Source organism: Lipotes vexillifer, unplaced genomic scaffold (genome assembly GCF_000442215.2).
Source record: "Lipotes vexillifer unplaced genomic scaffold, Lipotes_vexillifer_v1.1 scaffold454, whole genome shotgun sequence".
Classification (NCBI taxonomy): Eukaryota; Metazoa; Chordata; class Mammalia; order Artiodactyla; family Lipotidae; genus Lipotes; species Lipotes vexillifer.
Window position 1 is genome coordinate 1,478,976 of NW_006779481.1, and position 24,713 is coordinate 1,503,688.

Below are 24,713 nucleotides of genomic sequence, written 5' to 3' on the forward strand. Positions count from 1 at the left end.
CCCCACATGCTGCGGAGCAGCTGGGCCCGTGAGCCATGGCCGCTGAGCCTGCGTGTCCGGAGCCTTGCTCCACAACGGGAGAGGCCACAACAGTGAGAGGCCCGTGTACCACAAAACAAACAAACAAACAGGAAAAAAAAAAAAAAAGTGCTCAATAAAATGTGCAAAATTGCATTTTAGATCAGGTAGGCTTTTCCTTAATGTCAGAAGACAGTGTTTTAGACTGGCATGAAGTATGGTGTGTGTACACACACACCATCAGAGTTTGAAACAAATATCCAACCTAAGATGGCTTTCTAAAAGCCACCAACTGCATCATCTTCAAGAACACAGAGCTAAAGTCTTGGGAGTCTTTTGTAGGTGCTTTGACCAATCTAATTGCTTAGCTTAGCTACCTCTTGAACAAAAGCTCCCTCAGGGTACCATAGCAAGGTGAATCTGCCACTTTATACAAAATGGGGAAGATTCAGGGTAGTATGCAGATCAACAAAGTTCAGGAAAGTGGCAGACATTTCAATTAACTAACCTTTCAAGCTCTTTTTTCTCACCACCATAAGCAGCCACTGTTGGAATAGATGAGATGACTTCATCAGCCACTGCCCCTGCTTTGGCATAGGCCCTCAATTCATGGTCTGTAAACTTGGACACACTCTGAAGTCCAAACGAAAAAAATAAAATGTGAAGACCAGATAATTAGGTAAGTCACTCCGCCATTCACTGATTCGTCTAGCAGAGCAAACATGTAGCACAGTTTAATACAAGACTAGATTCCCACTGGAACAGCGTTTACCGAGGAAAGAATTTGGTCCAAGTTTAAGCCATGTTAAGCCTCATCCATGGGTGTTTGGTTGTTGACATATCAAAATGACTCCATTAAAAGTCAGCCTCAACAAAACTTCTCACAGAGTATGTACTAAATAGGGCATTCTACGTGACCACAGCGTTTCAGTCAACATATTAATGACGTTTTCAAGTCAAACCATGTCAGAGTTCATTGCTATTGTCCAAAGGCCATGTCACAGTTTACAAATACCACATGCAAAGACCAGAGGCCCATGCACGTGTCATATTGATTAGAATATAGAATAAGGGAGAGGTTCTGAGCATGAAAAGGCATATGCAGCAGAGGTAATTCCATAGGAGAAAGCTTCAGATAAATATTACACCACTTGACTCAACTGTAGGGACTCAACTAACTAGTTTTGCTTTTTACGAAAAGGAAAGAAAAAGACGTTGCACTTAATATTAAACAAGTTAAGTTTTTCTAAAATTGGACCTGGATTGAGTCCTAGTTAGAATCAACGACCAAAGACTTCCCTGGCACAGATTAAGAAACAAGAAGGGGGGGCTTCCCTGGTGGCGCAGTGGTTGAGAGTCCGCCTGCCGATGCAGGGGACACGGGTTCGTGCCCCGGTCCGGGAAGATCCCACATGCAGCGGAGCTGCTGGGCCCGTGAGCCATGGCCGCTGAGCCTGCACGTCCGGAGCCTGTGCTCCGCAACGGGAGAGGCCGCAACAGTGAGAGGCCCGCATACCGCAAAAAAAAAAAAAAAAAAAAAAAAAAAAGAAACAAGAAGGGGAAGAAGCAAATGTTGTGAAAGATTAACTGACTCAGAAACCTAAAAAAATATATAGTACCCAGACTAAGGAAGTTTATCTTCCAAGTTTTCCCGAACTTTTAGCAGCAAAACCCTTATCAAACAAAATCTTAGACAGAATTTTAACATATAAGTAAAAGTGGTATTTTATTACAATGTATTTATTTCACAAGTCCGCATTTTATAAATCTTGTGAATTGAAAGGCAACAATAAAGGAAAGTAAGGCTATTTTAATCAACATTAAAATTTGACTTTGGATGGTATGGCAGTTTTTACCACAATCCTCTTCTAATTTACTTCTGAAATATGTAATGAGCATAGTAATAAGAAAATTAAGTAGTTGCGAATGTTATCAGTTTTTATTCTAATGGCACATTACAGAATCTCTTGATACTTCAATTAAACTGATATAGGAACTTAAAAGATGTATATTGGGAAATATCTAACAGTTGTTCATGTTTCCCATTGTAGGTATATAAAAGTCATACAAAGGCATACAAAACCTACGATCAGTTCTAATATGTCATATTCTAATATGTCATATACTGCCCCCTCTACCTTTTTTTGTCCTGCTTTTGAATTGAGCTTAGTGAAATTGCTCGTATCATTTTACACAAACATGCACACACCTGAATTCAAGAAGAAACAAGTGCAGAGCTACAACATTCCAAATCGGTGACACATTTACAAGAAGTTCAAATATGGACACTGAGACAACAAGAGAAACTGTGCTTTGAGCCTATTTGAAATCAAGTTAACCAGTTTATGTTGTTGGTCTCCAACATGTTAAAACGTGACATATGATCCAGTTGAGTGTGAATATTAATCTTTTGTGGGTTTGAAGAAAGAGATTAAATTGTTTTGGAGGGAAAAAAATGCTGAATCAAATGTTTGCAGACTCCCCAGTGACCCTCTGTGGAAGTTGAGGCTTCCCTGGAGTGCAGCTGAAAAGCATTTGGTAGGAAAGACTGTTGTAAAACTTGCATGATTTGGTGGATTGGGAAAAAAATAAAAGCTAATATCTCTTTAGTAATTAATTCTGTGCCAGATGCCATGCTAAGTGCATAACATGGATAATGCCTTGAGTCATCACAATGACTTTGGGAGGTACTAACCTTATTTTAAAGATGAGGAAACTGATATTTTGACAAGTTGAACATATCTTTCCTGAGCCAGGTGGTAGAGCCAGGTGGTGACCTAGTTAAGTGGAATGAGCTCTTTGCTATTGTCACTCTGTATTACCTGGGAAACATTTGAGTAATACAGCCAGTGGAGTGTAGGGAGTATTTTGCTAGAAAATACAGTCATGAAGATCGGTACCTGTTGCTCAATGATGTGAATGTATGTGCAGCTTTTCACTTAAATTCTATTCTCATTTACAGCAAATTATTAGTGTGCCTGACCCCATAACCTGTTATCTAATGTGGCTGCTCTAAAAGTAAAATAGAATAATTTCTCAATCCTTGGGAGTTTTTTTAACTTGGATGACCCCAAATTCCTACTCCTATACTTTTTCTTGGCCTGCATACCTGGGGAATGGAAACTGTGACTGGGATACTTCTCTGAATGGGTCAGATAATCCTCTCTCTGAAACTGATCAGATGGAATGGAGAACACAGTGTAATTGCAGAAATCTTTTATTTGCTGGGCCTTTCTGAGGGAAGCATCTGAACTTGGGAGACCATGGGAAGCCACAGGCACACTGCAGAGTGAGTGGGGATTTAGAATCAGGCTTCCTTGAATTTGAATCCTATTCTGTCATTCACTGGCTGTGCAGTTCCAGACAAGTTCCTTTACCTCTCTGAACCTCCATTTCTTATATTTAAAATGGCATTAATACTTTCTAAGATTGTTGTAAAATTAGAGATCATGTCCTTGAGGCTCCTAATAGTGCCTGGCAAAATAGTAAATATTCAATTAATGTAGTTGTTATTGATACAATAATATTTGTGTTATTAAAACATTATTGATCCCTAATCTAATAATGGAATGTTATTTGATACTGAGTAATAACCAAACAAAATAAATCAAAATGGTGATAATGATGTTGACTAAACATACTCAGGAGAAGGGAATCAAGCTTCACATTTTTGGCTGTATCTCAGTGCAAAAGTCTTCCCATGGAGAGAAGTGAGAAGACAGTCTTACCAGACCAATGACGGCTGCTCCAATCCCAATGAGAGGGCTGACAGAGGTAATAACCAAGGTCAGTTTCCAACCCCGGTAAAATCCCAGCAGGAACCCACAGACGCTCGTAGTCATGCGCTGAATGAAAATGGCCATTTGGTCGGCAATGGCATCATTGATTTTGTTAATATCACTAGAAACAAGAGAGGCTTTGGTCACTAAAACTGAATTTGGTCAATTCAATATCTTGCTGAGAAAGTACAATCTTTCCTTTCTAAACACTCCTATTCTGTACCCCATTGCCCTTGGGAAACTTAATAGCTTCTCACATCTTGGAAATTTTGCTGCAGCTTGGGAGGGCAGCAAGCCTCTCTCCTCATAGCCAAGGGAGTGTGTCCTTAATCCAGTTTTCCTGACTGGTGTTCATTCAACATAGGCAAAGACTTTTGGAAACCCTCTTATTTGTCCCTTTCTTTCTTAAAGCTAATATCCTTGGTTTGTCCTAAACAGCCCTTCTTTCCTTTATACCTGCTAAATCTTTTCAGCCTCAAGGTTCTACTCACATACCACCTATTTCATAAAAATTTATATAATCCCCCAGGGAGAAGTAATAACTTCTTTCCTGTGTTACCATAGCAATGTAATTAATCTGTATACATGTGTATATGTATGTGTATGTAATTATTGCTTTCTGCTTATAAGCAGTATAGAATTGTGGTTAACGGCACAGACTCTGGAGCCAGACTCCGAATTTAAACACAAACTCTTCTTGGGCAAGTTACTTAGCCTTTCTGTGTCTCAGTTTCCTCATCTATAAAATGCGGATAAAAACAGAACCTCCCTCAGTCGGTAGCAGTGAGGATTAGTTAGTACACGTAAAGTATTGGGTTGGCCCAAAAGTTCGTTCGGGTTTTTCTGTAACATATGGAAAATCTGAACGAACATTTTGGCCAACCCAATATGTAGACCAGTGCCTAGCATATAGAAAACAATCAATGTATGTTAGCTCTGATTATTTGCTTGAACCCTTTATCCCTCCTACTAGGCTGTAAGTTCCTTGAGATCAGGAGCTCTGTGGTATATCTTTATACCTTGCATAGGGTAAGTGCTCCAGAGTATTGGTTGACTATCATTACATTAAATTCATATTCCTGGAAACATTCCCATAATCTCTTGTCCAGATGGAGCAAACAAGGCTCAGGACTTGATAGCAAAAAAGGACCTTAGACATTACAGACAGATTACACAATTGTATTCTAGCAAGGTTAAGTATCTGTTCAAGGTCAAAGTAAGTAAAGGGCAGAATGAGTGCTGGAGTGTAGGAGCCCCAACATTCAGTCTGCTTTTTTTTTTTTTTGCGGTACGCAGGCCTCTCACTGTTGTGTCCTCTCCCGTTGCAGAGCACAGGCTCCGGACGCGCAGGCTCAGCGGCCATGGCTCACGGGCACAGCCGCTCTGCGGCATGTGGGATCCTCCCGGATCGGGGCATGAACCAGTGTCCCCTTCATCGGCAGGCGGACTCTCAACCACTGCGCCACCAGGGAAGCCCTTCAGTCTGCTTTTATCTTCACTACACTACACACTGTCTTTCATGGGACCTCAAACTTAAATTCAAGACGGTTCAACGGTTCTCATTACTCAGAGCTCATTCAAAAATTACGGGGGGGGGCACTATTAACGACCCAAACTAGTATTTAGGTGTAAACTGGATTTAAATCTAGTTTTTCAGTTTGAATCTTTCTCAAACTATTTTGAATTTTTTTTTGTTTTTGTCATTATATGTGGAAATTATGTCAACAGGCAAAGCAAGATAATTCTTTCTAATCATATTGTTTTCCTTATGGGTACATAGATTGTGACATCCCTCAATTTCTTCTTTCGAGATCAAATAACCCTACATCCTTTAAACTCTCTTCTATAATACTTCATTTCTAGCATTTTAGTCCAGGACCTACAAACCAAATTATAGTACCCCGACTTTCAATTTTTAAGTCATTTTTGAGGAGCTTCAAGATGGCGGAAGAGTAAGAGGCGGAGATCACCTTCCTCCCCACAAATACATCAGAAATACATCTACATGTGGAACAACTCCTACAGAACACCTACTGAACGCTGGCAGAAGACCTCAGACCTCCCAAAAGGCAAGAAACTCCCCACGTACCTGGGTAGGGCAAAAGAAAAAAGAATAAACAGAGACAAAAGGATAGGGACGGGACCTGCACCAGTGGGAGGGAGCTGTGAAGGACGAAAGGTTTCCACACACTAGGAAGCCGCTTCGCGGGTGGAGACTGCGGGTGGCGGAGGGGGAGCTTCGCAGCCGCGGAGGACAGCGCAGCCACGGGGGTGCGGAGGGCAGAGCGGAGAAATTCCCGCGCAGAGACTTGGTGCCGACCGGCACTCACCAGCCGGAGAGGCTTGTCTGCTCACCCGCTGGGGCGGGCGGGGCTGGGAGCTGAGGCTCGGGCTTCGGTCGGAGCGCCGGGAGAGGACTGGGGCTGGCGGCGTGAACACAGCCTGAAGGGAGTTAGTGCACCACGGCTAGCCGGGAGGGAGTCCGGGGAAAAGTCTGCAGCTGCCGAAGAGACTTTTTCTTGCCTCTTTGTTTCCTGGTGCGCGAAGAGAGGGGATTAAGAGCGCTGCTTAAAGGAGCTCCAGAGACGGGCGCGAGCCGCGGCTAAAAGCGCGGACCCCAGGGACGGCCATGAGACACTAAGGCTGCTGCCGCCGCCACCAAGAAGCCTGTGTGTGAGCACAGATCACTATCCACACCTCCCCTCCTGGTAGCCTGTGCAGCCCGCCACTGCCAGGGTCCCGGGATCCAGGGACAACTTCCCCGGGAGTACGCACGGCGCACCTAAGGCTGGTGCAACGTCACGCCGGTGCAACGTCACGGCGGCCTCTGCTGCCATAGCCTCGCCCCGCATCCGTGCCCCTCCCTCCCCGCCGCGTGAGTGAGCCAGAGCCCGCGAATCAGCTGCTCCTTTAACCCCGTCCTGTCTGAGCGAAGAACAGACGCCCTCAGGCGACCTACACGCAGAGGTGGGGCCAAATCCAAAGCTGAAACCCGGGAGCTGTGTGAACAAAGAAGAGAAAGGGAAATCTCTCCCAGCAGCCTCAGAAGCAGCGGATTAAATCTCCACATCAACTTGATGTACCCTGCATCTTTGCAATACCTGAATAGACAACAAATCATCCCAAATTGAGGAGGTGGACTTTGGCAGCAACTATATATATATATATATTTTTTTTTTTTCACCCTTTTTCTCTTTTTCCGTGTGGATGACAGGCTCTTGGTGCTCTAGCCAGGCATCAGGGCTGTGCCTGTGAGGCGGGAGAGCCAAGTTCAGGACGCTGGTCCACAAGAGACCTTCCAACTCCACGTAATATAAAACGGTGAAAATCTCCCAGAGATCTCCATCTCAACGCCAAGACCCAGCTTCACTCACCGACCAGCAAGCTACAGTGCTGGACACCTTATGCCAAACAACTAGCAAGACAGGAGCACAACACCATCCATTAGCAGAGAGGCTGCCTAAAATCATAATAAGGCCACAGACACCCCAAAACACACCACCAGACGTGGACCTGCCCATCAGAAAGACAAGATCCAGCCTCATCCACCAGAACACAGGCACTAGTCCCCTCCACCAGGAAGCCTACACAACCCACTGAACCAACCTTAGCCACTGGGGACAGACACCAAAAACAAGAGGAACTATGAACCTGTAGCCTGTGAAAAGGAGACTCCAAAAACAGTAAGTTAAGCAAAATGAGAAGACAGAGAAACACACAGCAGATGGAGTAAGGCAAAAACACACCAGACCTAACAAATGAAGAGGAAATAGGCAGTCTACCTGAAAAAGAACTCAGAATAATGATAGGAAAGATGATCCAAAATCTTGGAAACAGAATGGAGAAAATACAAGAAACGTTTAACAAGGAACTAGAAGAAATATAGAGCAAAGAAACAGTGATGAACAACACAATAAATGAAATTAAAAATACTCTAAATGAGATCAATAGCAGAATAACTGAGGCAGAAGAACGGATAAGTGACCTGGAAGATTAAATAGTGGAAATAACTACCTCAGAGCAGAATAAAGAAACAAGAATGAAAAGAACTGAGGACAGTCTCAGAGACCTCTGGGACAACATTAAACGCACCAACATTCGGATTATAGGGGTCCCAGAAGAAGAAGAGAAAAAGAAAGGGGCTGAGAAAATATTTGAAGAGATTATAGTTGAAAACTTCCCCAATATGGGAAAGGAAATAGTTAATCAAGTCCAGGAAGCAGAAAGTCCCATACAGGATAAATCCAAGGAGAAACACACCAAGACACATATTAATCAAACTATCAAAAATTAAATACAAAGAAAAAGTATTAAAAGCAGCAAGGGAAAAGCAACAAATAACACACAAGGGAATCCCCATAAGGTGAACAGCTGATGTTTCAGCAGAAACCCTGCAAGCCAGAAGGGAGTGGCAGGACATATTTAAAGTGATGAAGGAAAAAAAACTACAACCAAGATAACTCTACCCAGCAAGGATCTCATTCAGATTTGATGGAGAAATTAAAACCTTTACAGACAAGCAAAAGCTAAGAGAACTCAGCACCACCAAACCAGCTTTACAACAAATGCTAAAGGAACTTCTCTAGACAGGAAACACAAGACAAGGAAAAGAACTACAATAACAAACTCAAAACAATTAAGAAAATGGGAATAGGAACATACATATCGATAATTACCTTAAATGTAAATGGATTAAATGCTCCAACCAAAAGACATAGATTGGCTTAATGGATACAAAAACAAGACGATATATATGCTGTCTACAAGAGACCCACTTCAGACCTAGGGACACATACAGACTGAAAGTGAGGGTATGGAGAAAGATATTCCATGCAAATGGAAATCAAAAGAAAGCTGGAGTAGCAATACTCATATCACACAAAATAGACTTTAAATAAAGACTATTACAACAGACAAAGAAGGACACTACATAATGATCAAGGGATCAATCCAAGAAGAAGTTATAACAATTGTAAATATTTATGCACCCAACATAGGAGCACCTCAATATATAAGACAAATACTAACAGCCATAAAAGGGGAAATCCACAGTAACACAATCATAGTAGGGGACTTTAACACCCCACTTTCATCAATGGACAGATCATCCAAAATGGAAATAAATAAAGAAACACAAGCTTTAAATGATATATTAAACAAGATGGACTTAATTATAGGGTATTACATCCAAAAACAACAGAATACACATTTTTCTCAAGTGCTCATGGAACATTCTCCAGGATAGATCATATCTTGGGTCACAAATCAAGCCTTGGTAAATTTAAGAAAATTGAAATCGTATCAAGTATCTTTTCCAACCATAACGCTATGAGACTAGATATCAATTACAGGAAAAAAATCTGTAAAAAATACAAATGGAGGCTAAACAATACACTACTTAATAACGAAGTGATCACTGAAGAAATCAAAGAGGAAATCAAAAAATACCTAGAAACAAATGACAATGAAAACACAATGACCCAAAACCTATGAGATGCAGCAAAAGCAGTTCTATGAGGGAAGTTTATAGCAATACAGTCCTACCTTAGGAAACAAGAAACATCTCAAATAAACAACCTAACCTTACACTTAAAGCAATTAGAGAAATAAGAACAAAAAAACCCCAGTTAGCAGAAGGAAAGAGATCATGAAGATCAGATCAGAAATAAATGAAAAAGAAATGAAGGAAACAATAACAAAGATCAATAAAACTAAAAGCTGGTTCTTTGAGAAGATAAACAAAATTGATAAACCATTAGCCAGACTCATCAAGAAAAAAAGGGAGAAGACTCAAATCAACAGAATTAGAAATGAAAAAGGAGAGGTAACAACTGACACTGCAGAAATACAAAGGATCACGAGAGATTACTACAAGCAACTCTATGCCAATAAAATGGACAACCTGGAAGAAATGGACAAATTCTTAGAAATGCACAACCTGCCAAGACTGAACCAGGAAGAAATAGAAAATATGAACAGACCAATCACAAACACTGAAATTGAAACTGTGATTAAAATTCTTCCAACAAACAAAAGCCCAGGACCAGATGGCTTCACAGGGGAATTCTATCAAACATTTAGAGAAGAGCTAACACCTATCCTTCTCAAACTCTTCCAGAATATAGCAGAGGGAGGAACACTCCCAAGGTCATTCTTCGAGGCCACCATCACCCTGATACCAAAACCAGACAAACTGTCACAAAGAAAGAAAACTACAGGCCAATATCACTGATGAACATAGATGCAAAAATCCTCAACAAAATACTAGCAGACAGAATCCAACAGCACATTAAAAGGATCATACACCATGATCAAGTGGGGTTTATTCCAGGAATGCAAGGATTCTTCAGTATATGCAAATCAATCAATGTGATACACCATACTAACAAGCTGAAGGAGAAAAACCATAGGATCATCTCAATAGATGCAGAGAAAGCTTTCAACAAAATTCAACAGCGATTTATGATAAAAAAACTCTCCAGAAAGTAGATATAGAGGGAACTTCTTACCTCAATATAATAAAGGCCATACATGACAAACCCACAGCCAACATCATCCTCAATTGTGAAAACCTGAAACCATTTCCACTAAGATCAGGAACAAGACAAGGTTGCCCATTCTCACCACTATTATTCAACATAGTTTTGGAAGTTTTAGCCACAGCAATCAGAGAAGAAAAAGAAATAAAAGGAATCCAAATCAGAAAAGAAGTAAAGCTGTCACTGTTTGTAGATGACATGATACTATACCTAGAGAATCCTAAAGATGCTACCAGAAAACTACTAGAGCTAATCAATGAATTTGGTAAAGTAGCAGGATACAAAATTAATGCACAGAAATCTCTTGCATTCCTATACACTAATGATGAAAAATCTGAAAGAGAAATTAAGGAAACACTCCCATTTACCATTGCAACAAAGAGAATAAAATATCTAGGAATAAACCTACCAAAGGAGACAAAAGACCTGTATGCAGAAAATGATAAGACACTGATGAAAGAAATTAAAGATGATACAAATAGATGGAGAGATATACCATGTTCTTGGATTGGAAGAATCAACATTGTGAAAATGACTCTACTACCCAAAGCAATCTACAGATTCAATGCAATCCCTATCAAGCTACCACTGGTATTTTTCACAGAACAAGAACAAAAAATTTCACAATTTGTATGGAAACACAAGAGACCCTGAATAGCCAAAGCAATCTTGAGAAAGAAAAACAGAGCTGGAGGAATCAGGCTCCCTGACTTCAGACTATACTACAAAGATACAGTAATCAAGACAGTACTGGTACTGGTAGAAAAACAGAAATATAGATAAATGGAACAGGATAGAAAGCCCAGAGATAAACCCACGCACATATGGTTACCTTATCTTTGATAAAGGAGGCAAGGATATACAATGGAGAAAAGACAGCCTCTTCAATAAGTGGTGCTGGGAAAACTGGACAGCTACATGTAAAAGAATGAAATTAGAGCCCTCCCTAACACCATACACAAAAATACACTCAAAATGGATTAAAGACCTAAATGTAAGGCCAGACACTATCAAACTCTTAGAGGAAAACATAGGCAGAACACTCTATGACATAAATCACAGCAAGATCCTTTTTGACCCACCTCCTAGAGTAATGGAAATAAAAACAAAAATAAACAAATGGGATCTAATGAAACTTAAAAGCTTTTGCAGAGCAAAGAAAACCATAAACCAGACGAAAAGACAACCCTCAGAATGGCAGAAAATATTTGCTAGTGAAGCAACTGACAAAGGATTAATCTCCAAAATTTACAAGCAGCTCATGCAGCTCAATATCAAAAAACAAACAAATCCAAAAATGGTCAGAAGATCTAAATAAACATTTCTCCAAAAAAGATATACAGATTGCCAACAAACACATGAAAGGATGCTCAACATCATTAATCATTAGAGAAATGCAAATCAAAACTACAATGAGATATCATCTCACACCAGTCAGAATGGCCATCATGAAAATATCTACAAACAATAAATGCTAGAGAGGGTGTGGAGAAAAGGGAACCCTCTTGCACTGTTGGTGGGAATGTAAATTGATACAGCCACTATGGAGAGCAGTATGGAGGGTCCTTTCCAACTAAAAATAGAACTACCATACAACCCAGCCATCCCACTACTGGGCATATACCCTGAGAAAACCATAATTCAAAAAGTGTCATGTACCAAAATGTTCATTGCAGCTCTATTTACAATAGCCAGGACATGGAAGCAACCTAAGTGTCCATCGACAGATGAATGGATAAAGAAGATGTGGCACATATGTACAATGGAATACTACTCAGCCATAAAAAGAAACGAAATTGAGTTATTCATACTGAGGTGGATGGACCTAGAGTCTGTCATACAGAGTGAAGTATGTCAGAAAGAGAAAAACACCGTATGCTAACACATATATATGGAATCTAAAAAACAACAAAAAAATAATCGTCATGAAGAACCTAGGCTTAGGAATGAAATAAAGACTCAGACCCACTAGAGAATGGACTTGAGAATACAGGGAGGGGGAATTGTAAGCTGGGACAAAGTGAGAGAGTTGCATGGACATATATACACTACCAAACGTAAAATAGCTAGTGGGAAGCAGCCGCATAGCACAGGGAGATCAGCTCGGTGCTTTGTGACCACCTAGAGGGGTGGGATAGGGAGGGTGGGAGCGAGATGCAAGAGGGAGGAGATATGGGGATATATGTATATGTATAGCTGATTCACTTTGTTATAAAGCAGAAACTGACACACCATTGTAAAGCGATTATACTCCAATAAAGATGTTAAAAAAAAATAGTCATTTTGTTGAAGCCATGAAACCTACGAAAAAAGCCATGCTCCCTATAAAAGCCCAACTTAAGACACAAAATGCATCAAAAGAACTGAAAATGTGTTTCCAGTTGTTATTTAATTTGGAAACAAGTGTTTCATTAGCGAAAAGTCACACATTCATTAAAATGTCCTACCAGCCACTTACTCAGAAAATCTTGTATTCAGCTCTCCCACTGAATTGCAGTCGAACCATCCTATTTCCATTGTCATTATTCTCCTAAAGTACAGTTTTCTCAATTTCTGTATCTGACGAGCTGCAGCAATTACCCAAAAGCATATCTGTAAATGGAGCAAGAAATGTTTAGCATTGTGATAAAAATAGTCATTAATTCCTTCTCTTTTCAGAAGAAAATATTTTCACTATGACAGTTGAGAAAAGGACAAAAGTAATTGACAACATGCCTCTTGTTGGGAATTAAGGTGTGAGCTCTGACATCTGCTGCTGAAAGTGGGGCTGAGCCGAACCACTGTAAACAGGGAAGCCAGAGGCTTGGGTTTGAATCCAGCTCGGCCAGTTGCAGAGTTAACCGTATTAAGCTTCACTTCCCTCATGTGTAAAAGAAGGCTTATCACACCCAAAATAAATTATTGCTCTTAAATCACTACTTTTGCATGCCACTTCTGATGAATTTTTCCCCTGAGAAGCCTGCCAATAAGCATTCATACATTGTTTTCCAGCTGCTGGACAATGATTTTCAGAGAAAGTAAGACAAACATTATGACATAAGCAGGGAATCTTGCTGATAGTTTCCCATGCAAGCAAAATAAGACTGTCATTAAAACTCCAGTGCCAGAATGGTGAAAACTGACTCATTTCTCTTTACAGCTAACACTAACTTCCTGGAATTCTTAAGTGAATGGAGAGTAGGGGGGATTTATTATTTTTCCTACGTTAGTAGGAAAAAGATGAAATACTTTTCTTCCTTAATAAGAGTTAACTCCAAGCCCTCCCATAACTGAAATCTAGAATATGGATTCAGTTTACAGAACTTGGGTTGGACTGCAGTTTGGTGTGACTTTAGCAAAAACAGAGAAAAAGAAAGTCAAGCTTGCTTTCCTCCAACTCCCCACTCTCAGCTTTTTCCAGGTACGAAGAAGGTTCGTACTTGCTCTCCCTGTACGAACACACCCACAGCTGTCTATTTCTGAGTTTAGACGAGAGGATGAAGCAGGAAGGGCAGGGGAGAGCAAGACACGAGCTAAAAGTCTATTCTCCACTTCTCTGGACAAGCGTTCCTCCCCAACTGAGAGGAAGAATCCTTCCCACCGTCTATTGTCTGCCTGAAATAAAGCTGTAGTCCTTGGGGCTTCTGAATAGCTTTAAAGAACACACTTTGCATTTCATTGTCACGTCTTTGAACCCAGCTGCTGATCTATAAATAAAATGGAGGCGTCACTAACTTGAATATATCCTGTGACAAGTACCGCGGCAGCGATGCCAGCATAGTAACTGGCAAACTTGACCATTTCACTTTCAATGTCCAGAAACCTTCAAAAGAGGGAAAAAATGGTAAGACTCACAGGTAGGATCTAGCTAAAAAATATTGCATTTGTGAGTACAGAGGAATTTAAAATATACATATTGTATGTTTCTATTAAATATGGATAAGGCGTTTTACCTGCGTAGAATTACAATCAATCCAAATCCTCAAACAGGCCTCATGGTATCCATCATAGCAACGATGCCTACCTCCTTCATTTTTACAGGTAGAGATGCGAGGGTTGTGAAATAATTAATGGGCATTTGTTGGAAGACAGGGGACTCTAGATGGCAGCCCAGAGCTCTGTCCACGGAGGCCCCTTTCACTCATGCTCATCATTAGTGATAGTGCAATCACAGTTAGAGAAATGTTCTAAAAAGCCAGACAAGTGTCTGGAAAGGCACAGGTAGAGAGATGTGTGCTGTAAATCAGGAGGCTTACTGTTACCTGTCCAGCAATCTTAAGCCAGCTTTTCAACTCCTTCCTCTCTCAGAGTAACACTAGGAGAAATGTGTGTGTCATCTTCCCATAGAGAGAGAAAAACACTTTATTAACCCAGTCTTTGTGCTGACCACAGCCCAGGAATCCTCCCTCCCCAGGACAATTTCTAAGGCTGAAGTCAAAGAACTTGTGGGAAAGCAAGAAATCTACACAGTATTTTCCCATTACAAGTATCACACTGTGACACAGGGTTTGGAACTGGCAGGGGCAGGGAGGGAAGAAAAAATGATTCTGAAATTGCTTTCGGGAAATAAGAAATTTTATCATGAAAAAATTAACATATTGGTTGTTGATATACCCGATCCTCAGGGATAAGCTAGATGATGTCAATTTCTTTAGAGAATCAGAAAGTAGCATCTTTAGCCTAGATGCTCTCAGTCTACCAGCTTTCTGCTTTCTATCAGGCCTTCCTTTTGTGACCCAACTTGAATTGTCTCTCCCTCTACTGAACTCAGACCAAGTATTTAAGTATAATTTATTTAATTCAGAACGAACTATTATTCCATGGCAGATTTTATTGCCATCTTGCACTATTATTCAGTATTTTTATTGAATATATTTATATCGAGTGTATTCATGTTTCTCTTGCTAGTAAATTGCAGCTACTTGACAGCAAAGACTAGGTAGGCTGCTTGCTCTCACTCCCAAAGCCCAGTACAATACCTTACACATTAAGTAGGTACTCAGTGAATGTTTCTTGACTTTTCTTTCACTTGCAAAATACTAATGAGGAAGGGAAACAACTGCCTTGGTCAACCCCTCTGACAATCTCCAAACCAGCTAATATGTCTGTGTTCACCACATTCCCAGTCTTTCATGATGATTTAAGGGAACCCCCAGAATGAAAAAGATCTAGAAAGTCGTAAACTTGTATACAAGTATCCATGATCAGAGGCCCTTACAAAAGCTAAGTATCTTTGTATAGAGTGTATAATGCAGTATTTATGAGTAAAGACTTCTAATGTATAAATGACTGCATAATATATATGCTATTGATACTATGTATAAAATAGATAACTGATGAGAACCTACTGTATAGCACGGGGAACTCCACTCAGTGCTTTGCGGTGACCTAAATGGGAAGGAAATCCTAAAAAGAGGGGATATACGTATACGTATAGCTGATTCACTTTCCTGTACAGTAGAAACTGACACAACATTGTAAAGCAACTATACTCCAATAAAAAAATTTTTTAATAAATAAATGAGTGCATACTCTTGGTTTCTTTTTGTGAAATAAAATTTGGGTGTCCAAAAACAGAAAACTATGAGCATTTGTCAAAAAGTTTTACTTAGATTCCCTGTGGTGCATTTATTCTACAGACACTGTAAGCAGAGGTGAGAGTGCCTGTCGTGAAAAACGCAGCTGCCAGTCATGAATGAATGTACTCGACTAAGAGCTCTGAGCACTGACCCAGCTGTGGGATTTACTGGAGCAAAGTTCAGGAGCATTACATCACTGTCGGGGGCTGTGGATAGGACATGTGTAGTCTGTGATTGTTTTCACTCCTGAGGCACCCCAGAGATGAATGGTTAACTCACTTCTATTTGATTCTGGGAGGAAGTCATTAGAGTCATTAGAGTTTTAAAGACTACTTGGGAATATTTCTGGGACAACAGAGCAAACCTATCAGAAAAACTGATAGGAAGGAAAAGGGGACGTCAACTTGGTTCCTTTGACTGCACATCAGACTTCATCATCTGCATGGTGTAAAGCTCTTGTGATTATAAAATCCTAGTAAGGATTCTGTAAAGTTTACAGGTGATTTGGACCACAGACTGTCTTTCTTTTCAACAAAAAGAAAAACAAAACAAAATTGATACATGCCTACTTGGACAAATTAAGATTCCCCTGATGCATTTGTTGAAGAGAGAAGAGGGGAGAGAAATGACAATTAGAGGGAAAAGGTAAAAGATATTTAAAAACGATATAGGGTCTTTATGACAAGGTGCATGCCTCACCAGGAGCGCTCCTTTCAATGGTTCTGATGCCCTGTAGACCCAGTAGCATTGACACCTTAGAGTGAATATCAGTGTCAACCCAAACTGGCAGAAATGTGTCCATATCCTACTTCCAAATGTTGACAGGTCCATGTTCATTAATGCATGGGACATTGACCTATGGACAAATGGTTTATCACTGGGTAAAGTTGCTTTATAGAATACCCACACACTAGGGTAGCATATTGCCAGAATGGCTAATGCAATTGTGAGAACTATTACAGAGACATTATATATGCCCTTTATCTAGTTTTCCCCCAATGGTAACATCTTGCAAAACTATAGGACAATATCACAACCAGGATGTTGACACCGATACAATGAAGAGCAGAATATTCTCATCATTCAAAGATTCCTCTTGTTGCCCTTTGATATATACACATACTTCCATCTTTCTCACATTTCTGGAAGCCAGAGGTCTGAAATCAGCTTCACTGGGTTGAAATTCAGGTGCTGACGGGGTTGTACTTTCTCCAAAGGCTCTAGGGAAGAACTAGTTTCTTCCCTCTTCCAGCTTCTGGTAGCTACTGGCATTCCTTCTCTATAGTCAAATCTCCTTCTGCCTCTTTTTAGTAACTGTCCCTTTAAAAAATACTAGTGATTGCATTTAGGGCCCACCTGGGTAATCCAGTATAATTTCCCCCAACCCAAGATCTTTAAGTTAATCACATCTGCATAGACTCTTTTTCCCATACAAGGTAACATTTGCAGATTCCAGGGATATCCTACATATCTTTGGGGGCCATTATTCAGCCTATTGGAGCTCCAGTCAACATATAGATACTGGGGCTTCCCTGGTGGCACAGTGGTTAAGAATCCGCCTGCTAGTGCAGGATACACGGGTTTGAGCCCTGGTCCGGGAAGATCTCACATGCCGCGGAGCAACTAAGCCCATGCGCCACAACTACTGAGCCTGCGCTCTAGAGCCTGCGTGCCACAGCTACTGAAGCCTACTGTGCCTAGAGCCCATGCTCCGCAACAAGAGAAGCCACCGCAATGAGAAACCCAGGCAGCGCAATGAAGAGTAGCCCCCTGCTCAACACAACTAGAGAAAGCCCGCACGCAGTAATGAAGACCCAACACAATCAAAAATAAATAAATAAATAAATTTTAAAAATATAGATACTAATAAGTGTTGGTAAGAATGTGAAGAAATTGGAAGCCTCACACATGTTAGTGGGAATGTAAAATGGTACAGCTACTTTGAAAAACAGTCTGGAAGTTCTGCAAATGGTTAAACATTCATTTATCATATGACCCAGAAATTCCACTCCTAGGTATATACTCAAGAGAATTGAAAACATATGTCCACAGGAAACCTTGTACATAAATGTCCATAGAAGCATCATTTGTAATAACCAAAAAGAGGAAGCAACTCAAATGTCCATCAACTGATGAATGGATAAATCCACTCATTATATCCACGCTATAAATGTGTTATATCCATACAATGAAATATTATTCATCAATAAAAAGAAATGAAGTATGATTCACACTACAACGTGGATGAACCTTGAAAACATTAGGCTAAGTTAAAGAAGCTAGTCACAAAGGACCACATATTATATGATTCCATTTACATGAAATGTCCAAAATAGGCGAATCTACAGAGACAGAAAGTAGATTAGTGGTTGTCTAGGGCTGAGGGGGGATGGGGAATTGGGGAGTGAAATTTAAGGGATATGGGGTAGGGGGGTTGTGTGCTAATAAAAATGCTCTAAAATTGATTGTGGTGATGAATGCACAGCTCTATGAATGTACTAAAAACTACTGAGCTTTATACTTTAAGTGGGTGAATTTTATGGTATGTGAATTGTATCTCAATAAAGCTGTTTTTCAAAGTACATTGTCTTACAGTGTCTAACTTCAAAATAGTACTTGAGTGCATAAGCTAAATGTACATTGCTAAGAAAATAGACTGAAATCCAAGAGAAAGTACAGACAGATTTTTGCATCGATGCATCCATATGTGGGGCAGGTAAGGACACAAACTTCCCAATGGCTGTGGTAGTGAGCCTCCAAGGAGCCCTTGATTGTTTTTGTCTCCTGGTATTCACACTCTTGTGTAATCCTCACCAAAATTATACCAGGGCTGGTCTGTGTGACCAACAGAAAATGGAAGAAATGATAGTATGTCACTTCCACAATTAAGTTACAAGACGTTGTAGCCTCCATTTGAGTTTCTACACTTTAACTGGATAAAAGAAAAGAAAAGTATGGGGCTTCCCTGGTGGCGCAGTGGTTAAGAATCTGCCTGCCAATGCAGGGGACACAGGTTCGAGCCCTGGCCTGGGAAGATCTCACATGCCATGGAGCAACTAAGCCCGTGCACCACAACTACTAAGCCTGCGCTCTAGAGCCCGTGAGCCACAATTACTGAGCCTGCATGCCACAACTACTGAAGCCTGCACCTAGAGCCCGTGCTCCACAACAAGAGAAGCCACTGCAATGAGAAACCCGCACACCGCAACGAAGAGTGACCCCCACTCTCTGCAACCAGAGAAAGCCCGCGCACAGCAACAAAGACCCAACACAGCCAAAAATAAAGAAAGAAGGAAAGAAAGAAAGAAAAGTAAACTGCATTGTGATATTTCCTTCTTTCTTCTTCTTTCATTCTGTTACCTTATTATTTGACTATTCTGAGCAAATAAATTCAGAGAAGTTAATCAGGAGGCCTAACGTTCTGTAATCCTTTTTAGCCTTATTCACCGAGAGCCATTTGGAAGGCTCCAGCCTAAAATTCCATCCAATGGATTACAATTGATATGTGGAAACCAAAACAATGAAAGAGAAAATCCAGCTCCTACATTATACATGCATGCTTATGTTGATAAAATCATTGAGTTGCCTTGTATAGTACAAGACTAACACACCAATTATAATAGGTGGAGACATTGTACTTTTAATGATATACTTTTTCCAAGAAAGAAAGTTGTGAAACAGTTGGGTAATTTTGGAGGCATGTTTACTACTTACAGGTAAGAAAATGTCCCCTCCCTCTCTTCTGTCCCACCCAAGTCCATTTTCACAGTGATCTTACCACACGAAAGCTAAACATTTATTCAGAAGTGTACAAACAGTATTCATGTCAATGACCATAATAGCTCACGATTAAAATATTTAACTCGTCAATGGAGTTCCTGGTAAAGGAAAGGCCTGAGAAAGGTGTGGTCTACACAATCAAATATCTATTTACATGTTTGGTATCATGTGAATTCAGCCAAAGCCAAGGAATTTCTGAAAACCCCTATTTGCTCTGAATTATTTGCTCACCCTCAAGTATAGGACCCAGTAAAAATGAATAAAGTAATGGGTAGCCACGGTGATTTCCTTTCTAATGGATGCCAGTGATGTGGACATTAAAGGCAGATTCATTCTTTAGTTCATCTAATAAATATTTATGACCATTTGAGACAAAATATGTCTCAAATTTTGGTCCCTCTAACATTTATTTCCAATTTTTAAGACATAAGAGGATATCCTTTCAGGAATTTTCCCTTGAAGAATTTATCTTCATGCGTTATTAATGATTGGGGTCAATTTACATCATACATAAGTCTGAATGAATTTTTTTCAAAGGGGGAAAATGGATTAGCTTACATTTTGTAGTCATACCACTCTGTAAAAATCGTTCAATTCTGTTCTCCAACATAACTGAAAGACTTAAAAGACTGCCATTGGGAATTCCCTGGCTGTCCAGTGGTTAGAACTCTGTGCTTTCACTGCTGAGGGCTCGGGTTTGATCCCTGGTTGGGGAACTAAGATCCTGCAAGCCACGTGGTACAGCCAAAAAAATAATAATAATACTGTCATTGAAGACAGTCTCTCTTTTATGCAAATTGTTCTGAGTGTTACTTCCAAATTTAGAAGAGAAATATACATATTTAGACATTGGAAATTTATTTCTTATGAGTAGGCTTATTATTTGTTAAGTCTAATTCTGCACATTGTATGTTATCCTGTACTTTTCTGTCAAGTGCTAACCAGTTTATAACTATGTACTTATTTGCATGGTCGTTGATTTCATTATGGTCTCACCAACTAGACCCAAGCTCCACAAATACAAGGACCATGATTCATAAGGTACCACTGTATCCATGATGCTTACACATTTTCCTGGCACATAATTGGTGTTCCAAAAATTTTGGTTAAATTAGTAAATGAATGAAAGACGCTAACAACAAATAATATTATGGAAGAACATCAGTGATTTAGAAGGATTTGTCATAATCTGGAATCAAGTCTGTAGAAACATTTTTAAATGAAGGAGAAAAATATAAATTCACTTGGGGGCGCCATTCCAAGTGTCTTTCTAGCTAGGATGTGCCCTGCCCTTGGTTCTTGAACCTGAGTGGGTTCATACGTGCAAATGAGCTTGTTCTGGCCCTGAGGCAGCATGAGGCAGGCTGCAAATTCCATGCTATGACAGTGAATCAACTCTGTGTACACTACAGACTCACTGATTACAAGGCAGCCTGTCGGGCTTATCACAGACAGAACAGGAGCATGGTGAGCTCTGGTTAATTCTGCATGGCTGTCTTCTGTTCATAGCATCACATCACTCTTCCACAGAAACTCAACTGCTAACTGAGACCAACGGCCCCTATTCCAAGTCCTAGAGCACAGGAATGATGAAATTCCCATTGTAGAGAGAAGGCTGGGGATCAAGTGAGTCATCTGGCGTGGCCACAGCAGCTGAGGAACAGAAGGGAGGAGAGGAAAAAAGAGAAAGAAAGAAAGAAAGAGAAGGAAGGAAGGAAGGATGGAAGGAAGGAAGGAAGGAAAGAAAGAAAGAAAGAAAGAAAGAAAGAAAGAAAGAGAAAGAGAAAGGAAGGAAGGAAGGAAGAAAGAAAGAAAAAAGAAAGAAAGAAAGAGAAAGAAAAAGGAAGGAAGGAAGGAAGAAAGAGAAAAAAGAAAGAAAGAAAGAAAGAAAAGAGGGAGGGATGGAGGGAGGGAGGAGGAAACAGGAAAGAGGAAAAAGGAAGTCTTGGATAAGAGACATGACAAGGACTCAAGTAAAATTCATGGGTCATCCTCCAACTGCATCGAGTATTGGTAGTGTCATCCTCAAGCCTGTGGTCTACAAAGTGGTGAAATCTGGGTGCTGTATTTAATGAGCAATTTCCAGTTCTGGGTTTTGCTGTTGTTGTTATTAAGCTTTAAAAATCCGATAGGACAGGAAGAACTTCAGGGCAGAGTAATTTATAGAAATAAGGGTAAATTTATGTTTCTTTTTGCTCTGTGTTAGACACCACTCCAGCTCAGTCCATAAGGTTCTCGTCACACATTTTGAATTACAATCTAAGATACAAGCCAAAAAAGTGAAAAGTAAAAAATAGCAGCCTACCCACAGCGCGTTCCATTTGTCACGTTCTGGTAGAGGGAGCCGTTGGTCCATACTATCGTGTTATTCACACATGCTTTTCCAGGGATCTTGAGTTCTTGTAATTCCATGTCATACTCAATAGAAACATCTGTCATTGTGCCAAAAATCAGTAGCACGCCTGGATAGGCTACTCCATGGAGAAATGCACATAAACTTCCCACAGACATCAGCCAAATGTCAGTCTTTGAAGAAAATCGAAACTTGAAAAACAAAGGATTCAGAGAGATCATCTATGGGTGAAAAGCAGGAGAGGTAGGAGGACTATTTAATTTTAGTTACTAGATTCTGATAAATAGTATTCAACGCCAAGTCTTAAGGGAATCATCTTAATTGAAAGGTAGAGTTCTCACTAATATTGAAATAAACGGTACATCGATTATCTAAATCATTAGACTCTTACATTGTTAGCTCATGTTATCTCTTTCCTAGTCTCTTAATTCATTCTCTTTATCTCAGGAGCTGACTTTAGTTCTTAGATATTCATTCCCAGCTTAAGGGGGAAACAATCACTGGCACAGATGCTATTGCCATGTAGATATTCTGTGTGGGTTATTCAGCAATTGTATAAATTGGCTCCCAGAACTGATACTGACAATGAAGAGTGCCTATTTGTGCCCAGAAATGCCTCCATTCTGCAAATTTGAGAAAAATACCTACACTATGGAATTTCTAAAGACATCATAAGAATAAGTATACATGACGTGATTACTATGATAATTTTCCTTATTAAAATGATAATTAGGGGCTTAGAGATTATCTTCGACAACACTTTTATGATCTACCAGATAGAATTTGTGTGTTTAATCAGCAATAAATTTCTAATTGCTATTCAACATGTTATCACGTAGACAGTTTGTGACTGAAAAAGTGATCATCGTAGTTAAAAAACCTGCCAATGTGACTATAACATTTCCTCTGCCACCTGAACAACTCACAGTGGCAAAACCTGTGCCATAAATCAGGACAGTTTTATTACCAATTGAAAGAAGCCAACTTGACTGCTGCCACCTTTCTTCTTATCTTCTAACCTTAGGAGAAAAACACAGGGGTTTAAAGACCGTCCTTTCCAAAACAATGAGAAATTCTTCCTAGATGGTGATTTTATGAGGCATTCTTTAGTAAGAAAGAAAGCCCCCACTAGCTGCGAAATTCTTTCCAAAAGTGGTATCTTAAAGACTAACCAGGGGGCTTCCTTGTGGCCCAGTGGTTAAGAATCCGCCTGCCAATGCAGGAGACACGGGTTCAAGCCCTGGTCCGGGAAGATTCCACATGCCGCGGAGCAACTAAGCCCGTGCACCACAACTACTGAGCCTGCACTCTAGAGCCTGTGAGCCACAACTACTGAGCCTGCACTCTAGAGCCTTCGAGCCACAGCTACTGAAGCCCACGAGCTGAGACCCCGTGCTCCGCAACAAGAGAAGCCACAGTAATGAGAAGCCCGTGCACCGCAACGAAGACCCAACACAGCCAAAAATAAATAAATAAATTTATTTAAAAAAAAACTAAAACAAAAACTACCAACAATGACCTACTGTATAGCACAGGGAACTCTGCTCAATATTCTGTAATGGCCTAAATGGGAAAAGAATTTGAAAAGGAATAGATATATTTATATGTATAGCTGAATCACTTTGCTGTGAAACTAGCACAGCATTGTTAATCAACTATACTCCAATATAAAATAAAAAAAAATTTTTTTTAACTGGCTATTACTTTCAGATTTACCTCTTCTAGAGATTTCAGTACAGCTGTATCTCTTGTTCAGTAGAGAGGTGCTAAGAGAAAATAAAAAGTACTCTGTACTCCCTGTTACAGTAGCAAATAACTATTGGACCTCAGCTTTGAACCTCGGCCTCTTTCTACCTACATTTCCCTGTAAGTTGAGGTGGTTGGATTATCTGATTTATAGCTTGCTTCTCGCACTTAAAATTTTACAACTACATTAAATATGACAAAAAATTCAAAAAAACTCCCATACTTCCCATAAACTCATATTTACTTATTATTTCTTATTCATTTTATTGCTCATAAAATTGTACTCAACCCATCCTTGAACTTTTCAACTCCAGGGATCTCCACTTCACCTGAGTCATCCATTCATGAATATACCCCAGGTCTTGTTTTCACCAGGAACTAGTCTACTCTATTGGCTCTTTGGGACTGAGCATGCATCTTGTTTTCTCACTTCCTTCCTCCTTCTATACCTATTTGTCATCTCAGTTGAGACCCGCAGTCCTTTAAACTCTCCATTTATTTACAATCACTAAACCCCATCGAGATGTTGCTTCCTTACTCAGGCATCCTAAGTTCCACTGCTGGCCATTTGGACCACACTTTCACCATCATCCTCAATCCTTTTCCCCAAATCCATCCTTGGAAACCCTATCTCTGCATTCAGCCAGCTGTTCCCCCTTCTCCTCCTGAAGCCAGGCTGCTGGGCCTGCTAGAGACAACCTCTCCGCCATCTGAAAGGTGCTGAACATGCTGTGCTTAGCACTTGGCTGCCCTAAGCTTCCCTTCCAGCTCAGAGTAGAATCACAGATCCTTGCTGACACATCCACAGCCCTCTGTGGTCTGGCCAGTTGACTCTCTGACCTTGTTTTCTCCTACTTCACTCCAATTTTCACCACCCGAGCCACCTGGTCTCTTTGCTGACTTTTGTCCATGCCACATTTTTTTTTTTTTTTTTTTTTTT

At 40.3% G+C, this 24,713-nt stretch overlaps 1 protein-coding gene across 1 annotated transcript in view; it reads right to left on the reverse strand.

Moving 5' to 3' along the window:
* ABCB11 (ATP binding cassette subfamily B member 11) overlaps positions 1-24,713 on the reverse strand; it is a 95,806-nt gene that overhangs the window by 58,801 nt on the left and 12,292 nt on the right. Inside the window, exons 4-9 of the mRNA XM_007452617.1 lie at positions 22,995-23,046; positions 21,980-22,218; positions 14,051-14,138; positions 12,795-12,928; positions 3,747-3,918; positions 527-651 (exon numbers count right to left, since the gene is read on the reverse strand). Coding sequence (XP_007452679.1) covers positions 527-651; positions 3,747-3,918; positions 12,795-12,928; positions 14,051-14,138; positions 21,980-22,218; positions 22,995-23,046 — 810 coding nt within the window. The remainder of the gene's footprint in view (positions 1-526; positions 652-3,746; positions 3,919-12,794; positions 12,929-14,050; positions 14,139-21,979; positions 22,219-22,994; positions 23,047-24,713) is intronic.